At 45.0% G+C, this 12440-nt stretch overlaps 1 protein-coding gene across 1 annotated transcript in view; it reads left to right on the top strand.

Annotated features, from left to right (window-relative positions):
- The window catches only part of LOC309698884 (dynein axonemal heavy chain 6-like), a 242468-nt gene that overhangs the window by 23842 nt on the left and 206186 nt on the right, over window positions 1–12440 (top strand). The window contains 4 exon segments of the mRNA XM_082521638.1: window positions 816–883; window positions 2429–2609; window positions 2740–2919; window positions 3064–3297. Of these exon segments, the coding sequence (XP_082377764.1) occupies window positions 816–883; window positions 2429–2609; window positions 2740–2919; window positions 3064–3297 (663 nt within the window).

The raw sequence follows: 12440 nt of genomic DNA, 5'->3' as shown, positions 1-12440 counted from the left end.
CTCAGTTTGATCTGAATTAAGAAGCAGAAAGTTAGCGGCCATCCAGGTCTTTATATCTTTAAGACATTCCTGCAGTTTAACTCATTGGTGTGTGTTATCTGGCTTCATGGACAGATAGAGCTGGGTGTCATCTGCATAGCAGTGTAAATGTATGCTATGTCTTCTAATGATGCTGCCTAAGGGAAGCATGTATAATGTAAACAGAATTGGTCCTAGCACTGAACCCTGTGGAACTCCATAATTAACCTCAGTGTGTGAAGAGGACTCTCCATTTACATGCACAAACTGGAGTCTATTAGATAGATATGATACAAACCACTGCAGCACAGTACCTGTAATACCTACAGCATGTTCTAATCGCTCTAATAGGATATTATGGTCGACAGTATCGAACGCTGCACTGAGGTCTAGCAGGACAAGCACAGAGATGAGTCCACTGTCAGAGGCCATAAGAAGATCATTTGTAACCTTCACTAAAGCTGTTTCTGTGCTGTGATGAGCTCTGAAACCTGACTGAAACTCTTCAAATAAACCATTCCTCTGCAGATGATCTGTTAGCTGTTTGACAACTACTCTTTCGAGGATGTTTGATATGAAAGGAAGGTTGGAGATTGGCCTATAATTAGCTAAGACTGCTGGGTCTAGAGATGCTTTTTGAGTAAAGGTTTAACTACAGCCAGCTTGAAGGCCTGTGGTACATAGCTGAATATTAGAGATAGGTTGATCATATTTAAGATCGAAGAATTAATTAATGGCAGGACTTCTTTGTCAAGGTTTCATTGTGATTTAATGAGTTTCTGTTTCCACCTTTTAAGGTTTGCATCAAAGTTACAATTATCAACTTCACTGTCACTAAATCTGGCTTAGAAGACCAACTTCTCAGGTAAATACATGCACACACATGAAAAAAGCTATTGCATTTCAACTATGTAACAAGTAGAGATGAACCTATTCGATATGATGTATCGGTATCGCTCCGATACTGACCTAAATTACTGGATCGGATATCGGAGAGAAATAAAAAATGGAATCCGATCCGAAGTATCACAAAATCACCTCACAAAACGCGCTACTTGGCGTAACCCAGCTCGGCGCATCGAAGTAGTATGTGTCACGTGACAGAGCGGCTGTTGTCTGCGAGACCTGTCAGCGGTCTGGTGGAGCATGTGGAGCCTCACTACATGCTTCCAAACCGCGGCATGTTATCTCGGCAAAAACTATCCCAGAGAAGTAAAGCAAGTGTGTAAGTTCATCCCTGAATGTTTGCATAGTATTTCCACGTTAAGCTTAACAACTGATACATGGAGCCACAGCTGGTCTGGCCATCGGAGTTACATACGGAGGTGAAAAGGAAGCGATTTGTCCTGTACTTAAGCTAGAATGGAAAAAAGACACAAAGCTGGAGTTATTCTGTCCTTGCTGCAAAGCTGATTCTTCTTCTCTCATTCCCTCTCCTGTTGCTACTTCAAACATGAAACTGATCAATGATCAGCTGGTCGGCTTTTCTGTCACAAATCCTGCCTTTCTTGTTTGTTTATCGCCCACTTTGCGCTAGAGAGAGGAGACCAGCGGATAAACAACAGCAGCACATTTAAGCTTAATTAGCTGTTGTTAGAATTTATTTAATATTAGTTTCTAGTATCAGCTGATGTTTGCTGGAGCCACAGCTGTAAAGCTGCTGGTCATGATGTCGGTTTGGATATGTGGTGAGAGGGAAACTTGTAGATGAAACCAGGAGATGTCCTTACTGAATCATCAGAGCTGAACAGGTGATGGAGAAACAGGTTTACCTTTTAGGTGACATGAATGAGTTGAAGGGAAGTTATGAACTTATGCATTTGTTTTACAGGTGCATTAAATTAAAGTTGATTACGTCGATTAAGCATCGAGGGTGGGGGGTGGTTCTGGCAGATTTTTGTTAGGAGTTGGCAACCCTATTAGTTAGGTTGTTTAATATTTCTGCTAAGGACTCTTTAAAATACCAGAGTAGGGAGGATGTTGCAGGTTTAAGTTTATTAGATTGATCAGTGTTGCTGAACTATAAAATATTTTGGGTGCAGTGTGTTTTTTGCATACAGGTATAACAGAATAGCTTTAGTGTTGTTGTTTTTTAAAACTTGAGTATGAACTTATACAAAATGCAGCAAGATATTAAAAAACTGTTTTATTGATTAAAAAACACTATATCGGATTCATATCGGTATCGGCAGATATCCAAATTTATGATATCGGAATCTGTATCGGACATAAAAAATTGGTATCGTGCCATCTCTAGTAACAAGCATTTACAAAGCCATCTACATTTTTAAAAAATGGATAGAAATACGGCACATAATTTTATGTATCCTAATTGTATGTATCCTTTTCCCCCTTTCTGATAATGACCTCTGGAATCTCTTGATTCAATCTTTTTTCAATCTGTTTTAAGTGATGTGGTGCGTCCTGAGAGTCCGCATCTTGAGGAACAGAGGAACGAGCTGATTGTGCGCATCAACGCTGACCACAGCCAGCTGAAAGATATTGAAGACCGCATTCTTAAGCTTCTCTTTACCTCGAAGGGGAATATACTTGACAACGAGGAGCTAGTTCAGACTCTCCAGGAGTCAAAGGTAGGGATTAGGCTATATGGATATGGAGTTGTGGTTGTTGAATTTAATATTACCTGCAATGATCCTTTCCTGTTTTTCTGATGTTCATCCTGTTTATTTCCATGATTTTTTTGCATCCTCTTGTCTCCAGGTGACTTCAGAGGCCATAAAGCACCGTCTGGAAGAGGCAGAAGCAACTGAGCTGATGATAAACTCTGCGAGGGAGCGCTACAGGCCTGTGGCCACTCGAGGATCTGTTTTGTACTTTGTCATTGCCGGTCTGTCAGAGATCGATCGTATGTACCAGTTCTCACTCAAGTACTTTAAACAGGTGAGGGAAAAAAGAGCTGGGCTTTACTCTCAAATTTACAAAGCTACTTGTACAGGAATGTTTAATGAAAATGTGTAAGTACCCATTTAAAGTAATTATTTTCTTTTTTCTCTCTTTTTTGTTTATTTCTTCCTTCATCTTCAGCTCTTTAATTCCACCATCGAGACATCAGAGCAGAGTACTGTGCTAGAAGAGCGCCTTCAGACCCTCCTGAATCAAATCTTGCTAAACTCCTACATTAATGTGTCACGTGGACTCTTCGAGCAACACAAGCTTATCTACAGCTTTATGTTGTGCGTAGAAATCATGAGGCAGCGTGGCGAGATCTCTGATGGGGAATGGTGGCGCTTCCTAAAAGGAGCTTCTTCACTGAAAAAGGTGAGGTGGGAAATCCAGCCATAGAAGTTCAGCTCGATAAAAGCAATAATGAATAAAATAATTAACTAATAAAAAAGATTTCCTATGTTTTTTTTATAACCTCCTAGGACCTGCGTCCACATATGTGGACATCACATTTTTGGTTATTTAGACCAAAATACTCAATTTTGCTCTACAGGGGCCTGATATGCACTTACGAGGACATTATGCTGCCACTGTTCTATCAAAATTTTATATGAATATCCTCATACGTGGCTCTCATTTTTCATTTTTCTTAGAAACAAAAATTAGGTGAAAAAAAACAACCTGGCAATTCTTTGTTTTTACATTCATCAGGTCCCAATCAGCCCAAATATCGAAGAGAAATTAAAAATGCATGCCATGGAAGAGTGCAGGTATTAGGAGGTTAAAAAGTATATAGTGATGGTGTTAACCCACCATTTGTTTTTTATGCCACTAGACTGGATGCACTGATTGTTAGCAGTCACAGTCCTCATGCTAGTTCTGTTCTTCTTTCTCCTACACCTCTGTTTTAGGTCTCCCGTTTATTGCCTCTTAGCATTTCCTGCTCAAAGGTTTGGAGTAACAGGGAAATGTATGTTTCTGACAAAAAGCAACCTTTTTAAAAATCAAAATTAAAGCTGCAAGCAGCGTTATGAGGGCCCTCACACCCTGGCGCGTCGAGCCACGCCCAACACCTAAAACCAGCAAGTCCGAACTGATGTCACATTGATCGAATTCCTGCGTAGAACCAGTAGCTGAAATTTCATCTCATTCAATCATGATTACACTCGTTCCACTAGGTGATGCTCTAACCATTACTGACAAATGGCATAACAAACATTTCCGAGCTCGACTCTTATCATGCCTGCAATGTTTTCGGAGAGATTGGGCATTGTGTTTTTGAGTGACAGCAGATTACTTCTTTTTGGCGAGTGATTGAAACTCCACGTGCCGCCATGACCACCCCGTTTCCCTCAATGTGAAAAGCTTCGCAATTTAACATCACAAAGGTCTTTAGATTCTACGCACCGGAGATCGTGTCTATCTGATGAATACACTACGAGGAGTTCGTCAAAGTACAAGGCCTGAAACGAGGGGGAAAATGTCGCCAAAATTACACATTAATTTTAAAATGGCTGACTTCCTGTTGGATTTGGGATATTGCTCCAAGAGACTTTTGTACATCTTGATATTTCTTATAAGCTTACCAGGTTTCAGACTCATACATAAAACACAGACCAGGGGCTGATGTTTTGAAATTTTGTAGGGGGCGCTGCGGAGCCATTTTGCGCTATTCAAGGAAAATGATCACATAACAAGAAAGCCTTCATCCCATTGAAGCTGTGTGCCAAATTTCAAGACTTTTGAAACTTTCCAAGCCCCTCAAACATCACTTCATTTTTCATGGTGAAGAGCGCTGCCACCAGGGTGCGCCGTTCAGTTTAAAGACACAATTTTCTCACTGAAGCATCACGAGGGACTGATGGTGATATTCACCGCTTTTGAGGTGTCCACGATGAACCTGTGAAAATCAGTACAACAAAATGAAAGACATGAAATTTCCTGTTGCCACTAGGTGGCGCTCTGTGTATTCCTGACAATGGGCACATCAATCTGTTCAGGGCGGGTCTGACATCATGCCTGTAAAGTCTGGTACTGATCAGACTGGATTTCATTGAGTTATACTAATTTGTTTCTTCATGGCGAGACATCAAAGTTCGCCATGCTGCTGGGGTCACACCCTTTCACGAAAAGTCACAGTTTTCACTGTAACCCAAGACCAACTCCTTACGCCTTTCCTGGAGAAATTTGAGGCTGCAGATGTCACCCATCACTATACTGTACCCCAAAGTGTAAAACATGACATTTCCTGTTCCCACTAGGTGGCGCTCTCCCTGATGTCAAATATGGCAGCTGAAAAATGTTCAGGGGTGGAGCCTTATCATATGTGTGCTCTTTGGTCCAGATTGGACAGTGGCTGTGTCCCAATTCAGGGTATGCACGCTTGAAGTACGCATTTCAAGTGCGATCACGTCACCGCCACGCGACGACGGCTGTCCCAATTCGAAGTGCACTCCAAATGCGCCGTCGATTTCCCCAAATATCAAGCGTGGTCCGGTGCACGCTTCGTGGTGCCATATATCCCACAATGCATAGCGCGACGCAGCCAGGCCAATGCATAATGATGTCAGCAGCTGCGGAGGAGGTTGAAACGGCGGCGGAGGACAGCAACACCCGCAAATGTAAGATATGTGTGAAGGAGCGAAACAAACACCAAGATGTAAAAGCTAATGGGAGGTTAATAGAAAATGTCAAGGTGAATCATGTGACACCTGCCCGACCCATGTAACCGTAAATGCACAGACCCGCAAAGCTGTGAATCCTGTACCAGACCGAGGGCAGTATGAATAGACGTATCACCACTACAAGTGCAATCAACTGTACTAATATGACCCTGCCTGTGCCGCAAACAGGAATGTCAACATATACCAGGCAGGAATGTAGCTGTGTCCGCAGCACATTAAATATAAAATGCATAAAATATAACATATACATACATTTGTTACAGTTATCACACCTGCCATGTCAAATACGTCAAAGGGGATATTTCAAAGCACCCTGAGGCGACTTTTGTTGTGAGTCTGCCCCATCCAAACAAAACTGAATTGAATTGAATTAAAACAAAACATATGACAGAGAACCCCCAACCCCAACCTAGGGCCTGATAATGTAAATGTTCTGCCCCACTCAGTGCTGTAGTATTGCCTGACATTGCTGTGTGTATGTTCCACACAGCTGTAAATGCTGAACTGACAGCAAATGGAGAAATGCTAAAACAGAAGTGCAGGATGGTGGGGAATGTAATCCAATGTCACGCTGCATTACAGGGACCAAGGAGCAGACGGCAGACCTCATTCGACTCCGCCGTGACAATGAGCACCTGTTCACGGGTGCGAAACACTCAGCCGCAGTGGGTTGGAGGTACAGCAACAGTATGAGGTCTACAAGTATTGAGGCACAAGGGACAGTGAACTGTCTGCCCTGTGGTCCCAAGCCAGTACATACTGCTGTGGATGCCATAAACGAAATGACCTGATATACATGTGCAAACGTAAATGGGAGAACCTGAAGAGGAAATACAAAGTATGTACAGTGGTAGTGACAGATGTAACTCCACACAGAACACTGAAAAGTCACCTATGTAAACCTGCACTGTTGCTGTTGTTGCCAACTGCCACCTGTGATGTATCCTCCCTTCAGGAGTGCAAGTATCCAGCGACGGTGCAAGTGGGAAGCCCACTGCTGCAACATGGCCATGGATGAGGTGCTAGGACAGAGGCCCTCCACCAGGCTACCCGTCCTAATCTCCTCCATCCAGGAGGATGCACCAGGACCCAGTGCAGCAGTGGGCAACCCACTCCCACACCAGGAGGGACAGGAGGATGAGGACCCGCCTGAGGCACGGGTGGTGAAAAGGAGGAGGGACTGGGAGGATGAGCTCATTGCCCTAATAAAGGAGGACATGGCCCAGCAACGGCAAATGGAGGAACGTAGAGCCGAGAGGATGGACAGGCTGATAGGCGTCCTCGAAAAGCTAGTGGAGCAGAAAAAGGACTGAGTCGTGTCCACAGACAGCCACTGTACATAGTTGAACTTTATTTATGCTGGCACCCCAACCTTTGTTTTGTACAAACATGATTATTTCAGTGATTATATTTCTGTAGATACGACGCCATGTACATAGTTGAACTTAATTTATGTTGTTGTTCCAACCTTTGTTCTGCACACACAAAATGATTTCAGTTATCAGAATCAGAATCAGAATACTTTATTCATCCCGAGGGAAATTAGGGTTACAGCAGGCAGCACGCTAATGGCGCATGCGCACTTACAAAGGAACCTTCTGACCAACTTTACACAAACATCACATTGGGCAGACATGTCAGAAAGGTAGGCTGATAGGAAAAAACAACGAAAATACATAACATGAGGTAAGAGGAGGAGAAAAAAAACTCCACTCAGACTGAGCTCCTAGTGGGAGAACAGTTTGATAACAGAAAAAACACCTCAGCACAAAAGCACATGACTATCAATACACCATAGAAACACAAGATGTATGTAAATAAAGACAGTGGGAACATCCCAACTGTGAGTGCATGTCTGTCACAAACTACATGACACAATTACGGGGGCCTGACCTATTGCACGTGCCACGTTGTGGAAATGAAAGCAGTGCAACGTATAACACAACATGATTGTGGGAAATGCACTACCCACTGCGGTCCAGGATAAACCTGAGTGTCCCAGCATGCACACACATCATCAACCAGGCCTGACGTGCCTGAGCAGGGAGTCTTGGGCAGTGCTGCTTGGTCCGCTGGACCAGGACCACAGAGATGAGGGAGGTGCCACAGGTAAGACCCCCGGTTCATAGCCAGGTACTGAGTGCAGCATCCCCAGATGTTGCTCAGGCATGCTCATTCCCATTGTCCACCGCAACATCCTCCACTTGGGTCTGCAGGGCTGGTGGAACCGACAGCTGCCATGTCACTAGATTGTAATCATGGCGTTGGGAAAACGACATGGTGAAAACGAGCATGTTAAGACAGATCTGTCACGTGAAATCCCAGCACTGTGCAGATGCACCACTAAGGGATACTTGCCTGCTGACAATAATCGTGGTCCGGGGGTACCTCTTCCAGGGCAGACACCTCAGCAGATAGCTGGTCCCGCCAGTGTGCACCACTGACTGCCTCCACACCAGTCTCCCCCTCATCTTGGGCATCATCCTCGGGTTCCTCATCTGGGGCCACAATGCCACCAGCACCGATGCAGATGTTGCACGGCACAGATGCACGGCACATGCTGTTATGACCTGCAGCAGATGTTTAATCTTGTAAGTACAGTGTACATGCCAGGGTATGCACTACAGTTGCCATTATGATTGGACATACAACAATGATGCTCGTATTAGCGTGACATACATGTGGCACGAAGGTGTGGTGCACCTCCAGCGCTTGCAGGAAGATGACAAGGTACCTTGTCTTCATCATTCCAAAGGCACGCTCTATGACAGAGCGTGCCCTGGAGTGATGTGCGTTAAAGCGCTGGGCTCCCACACTGTGGACTGGCCTCTTGTAGGGGGTGATGAGGGGGAGTGGATGTTGGAGACATGGGTACCCTCCATCTGCAAGGATAAAATGCCCTGGGGGAGGGTAACGGGCCTGTCGGTACAGTGGGCTGTGGCGGAGGACCCTGGAGGCATGCACTGACCCCGGCTAGCCCACATGTGTATCGACAAAGCGGCCCTGATGGTCACATACCGCCTGCAGGATTATGGACGGGTACAACTTCCTGTTCCTGTAGCACTGACCCTCAGGGCCGCTGGGGGGCTTGATGCGGACATGGCAGCAGCACCAGCAGCCTTCACAAAGGCCCTGTGGCCTGCCAGCTGTGCAAACCCATTGGACATGGCATCTAGGTCTTCTGGGGTCCGTGGGAGGTGGATGACCTGGTGGCGCGTGGCCACCACCACCTCTGTGACCCTGTGCACGATGCGGTGGACAGTGGAACGAGGTATTGTAAACACCCTGGACACGACCCTGTAGGCTGCTCCACTCGCCAGCCAGAAGAGGAACAAAATTTTTCACCAGACCTGGCATGTGTGCAAAATTTCATGAGTTTTTGAGCATGTTAAAGCCCTCAAAAAGGCAATTCATTTCAATGAAAAATAATAATAATAATAATTGTAGATAACCTGCTGTTAGTTTGGTATTTTGTCCTAATCCGCTTGCCGTACCTCCGTGTAGGTGTGTGTATGTTTTGAGTGGTATAGGCGCCATTCCGTTATTGAATCCAAGCATGTAAGTTCTCTGCTGCTGTGCTGGTTAATAAAACCACGTTAACTGAGATTACTGCTTCATCATTATCATACTGGTGAACATACAACATGGTGTCAGAAGCGACAAAACACGTACTTCGTAGTTGACGGTATTTTTCCCCGTCTCAAGTCTATTTTGTGGGTGCATTTTTTGTATCTGGACTGCAGACAACATGGCGCAAGGATTCAGGAGGCCCGACCCGCTTGTTTTCGATGGTAATGTTGCTGAAAATTGGCGCATTTTTGAGCAAGAGTATGACATTTTTATAGCGGCGGCACACTCTGACAAGCCAGCGCGCACACAAGCCTACATATTGCTCAACTTAGCAGGTCCCGAAGCTATAGAACGGGAGTGGTCTTTTGTTTACGCGCCAGAAGTGAGAGAGCCCGGCGATGGAGGACGAGTCCTCATTCCTGCAGAATCGAAGGAGGATCCTGAGTGCCTCAAAAAGAAATTCAGAGAAATGTCCAGCCCACAAACCAACGTCATGATGGAAAGACACAAGTTCAACACGCGGAATCAGAGGACGAGACTGTTGAATCCTATGTAAGTGATTTACGGATTAAAGCAAAAAGCTGCAGATTTGGTGATCTGAGTGAAGAACTAATAAGAGACTAGTTTGTGGCATCAACAATGACAATTTAAGGAAAGTGCTACTACGTGATAGTGATTTAACGCTAGCAAAAGCCATATCTGTCTGCCAAGATTCATGAAATGACTGAAGAGCATAATAAAACACTTGCTTTTCCTCAACAATCTGCATCAAATGTTGATGTGCTCCAGCCCACATTTACAAGAAAGCACAGAGGAGATAAAATGAAAATACAAGGAGACAGGTCTGAAACACAGCATGTCACTAACTGTACTAACTGTGGGGGCGCTCATGCTGCAAAAAAGAGCAAATGTCCAGCTTTTGGGCAGCAGTGTCATGCATGCAAAAAGTGGAATCATTTTAAGAAACGGTGCAGAGCTGTTCAGCCTACCCAAAACGTAGCAAGACACAGAAAGTCAGTTCATCATGTGGAACCAGACCAAGCTGATGACAGCGGAGATGACACATTCTACGTTGATGGAGTAAATCTGCAATATGCAATCCATGCGACTGATGTGCATGTGGAACACAAAGAGGAAGTTTTTGTCACCGTGCAGAATAATGGGATTCCTGTTGAGATGAAGGTGGACACAGGTGCTAAATGTAATGTGCTTCCCAAGAAAACGGTTAACATTATAAGAGCAGATAAACAAATGAAAGCACACCCTAAGTCCGTTAACCTAGTAGCATTTGGAGGCAGCAAGTTTCAAACCTCAGGTGTAATTAAGCTGCAGTGTTTTCTGCATGGACAGTCACATGTGCTATCATTCTTTGTTATTAATGAAGATGTTCAGCCAATACTTGGACTATGTGCATGCAGAGAAATGGGAGTTGTATCATTCAGCAATGACGTCCACCAATTGAGCATGTCTGCAGATGACCTGTCACAACAGCTTATCACAGAATACAGCAACTTATTTTCTGATGAGCTTGGAAGGTTGCCAGTCACCTATCGCATGACACTGAACCCAGATGTGAAACCAGTTGTTCGCCCAGCACATCGCATCCCTTTGGCCATGAAAGACAGGGTCAAGGCAGAGCTGGTCAGGATGGAGAAATTAGGCGTCATTACTCCCGTCTCAGAGCCGACAGACTGGGTGTCTTCTATGGTAGCCACCAACAAGAAAGGCAAAGATGAAATCAGGATATGCATAAATCCTCGAGATTTAAACACTGCTCTGAAAAGACCACACCATCCCATGCGCACAGTAGAAGAAGTGGCTGCAATAATGTCAAATGCTACTGTGTTCTCTGTTTTGGATGCTAAGAACTCTTTTTGGCAGGTGTCATTGGATCAAAAATCATCCATGCTAACCACCTTCAGCACTTGCTTTGGTCGTTACAGGTTCCTCAGAATGCCTTTTGGTCTTAACGCTGCTAGCGAGGTGTTTCAGCGAGCCATGGAGCAGATATTCGCTGGATATCCATGTGCCATCATTGTTGATGATATACTCATCGGCGGAAGAACCATGAAAGAACATGACAACAACCTGAGAAAAGCCCTTGATCGTGCCAGAGAAGTAAACCTGCGACTAAACCCATTAAAGTGCAAATTCCGGCTGAATCAGGTCAGTTATGTCGGACACATTTTCACAAGCGAGGGGCTTAAAGCAGACCCTTCCAAAACAGCCGCAATCAAAGAGATGCCAGTTCCAACAGATGTCCAAGCCCTGCAGAGGTTCCTGGGGATGGTCAATTATCTTGGAAAATTCATTCCAAACTTCAGCCATCTGTCAGCTCCTCTGCGACAGCTCACACACAAGGACAGCGAGTGGATGTGGGACACACAGCATCAGACTGCGTTCGAAGCACTTAAAGAGCACATGTCTAATCCACCTGTTCTGTCATATTATGATGTCAGCAAACCTGTGACACTAACGTGCGATGCATCACAGTATGGTCTTGGTGCAGCTTGCTTACAGGAAGGGCGACCTGTGGCATATGCTTCACGTGCTCTGACAGACACTGAAACCAGATATGCTCAGATAGAAAAGGAGCTGCTGGCTGTTGTTTTCACAAAGTTTCATGACTACATTTATGGCAAGCCTGTGGTCGTAGAAACAGACCATCAGCCACTGGTCACCATACTAAAGAAACCTATTCACGCTGCACCAGCCAGATTACAGAGGATGTTGTTAAGGCTCCAAAAATACAACATCACCCTCACATATAAATGTGGAAAACACATGTATCTGGCTGACACACTGTCTCGTGCTCCCGACAGCTCCACTTTCCAGCAGCCTGAAGAAGAGGACAACTTTGATGTCATGACGGTGAGCTGCATCTCTTCTTCACGCCTGGAGGAACTTAAAGGACACAGCTGAGGATGAGACACTGCAAGCGCTCAGCTCGTTCATCAAACATGGTTGGCCAAAACAACTCCACAACCTTCCCACGGCGGTTCATCCATATTTTCCTTTCAGGGATGAGCTGATTGTGGATGATGGCATCATTCTTAAAGGTTCCAAAGCCGTGATCCCAAAATCCCTGCAAGGAGACTACATCACCATCATGCACAGAGGACATCCCGGCGTAGAAGCTACCAAGCGGAGAGCACGGGGGATCGTCTTCTGGCCGTTCATGTCAAGAGATATTGAACAAACAGTTACTTCCTGCTCGGTGTGTAACAGCACTAAACCTCATCAACAAAAAGAGCCCCTTCATCT

Source organism: Aulonocara stuartgranti, assembly GCF_965226115.1.
Source record: "Aulonocara stuartgranti genome assembly, chromosome: 22".
Taxonomy (NCBI): Eukaryota; Metazoa; Chordata; class Actinopteri; order Cichliformes; family Cichlidae; genus Aulonocara; species Aulonocara stuartgranti.
The sequence above is the reverse complement of the archived record's forward strand: the minus strand, read 5'-3'. Positions and strand labels throughout refer to the sequence as shown.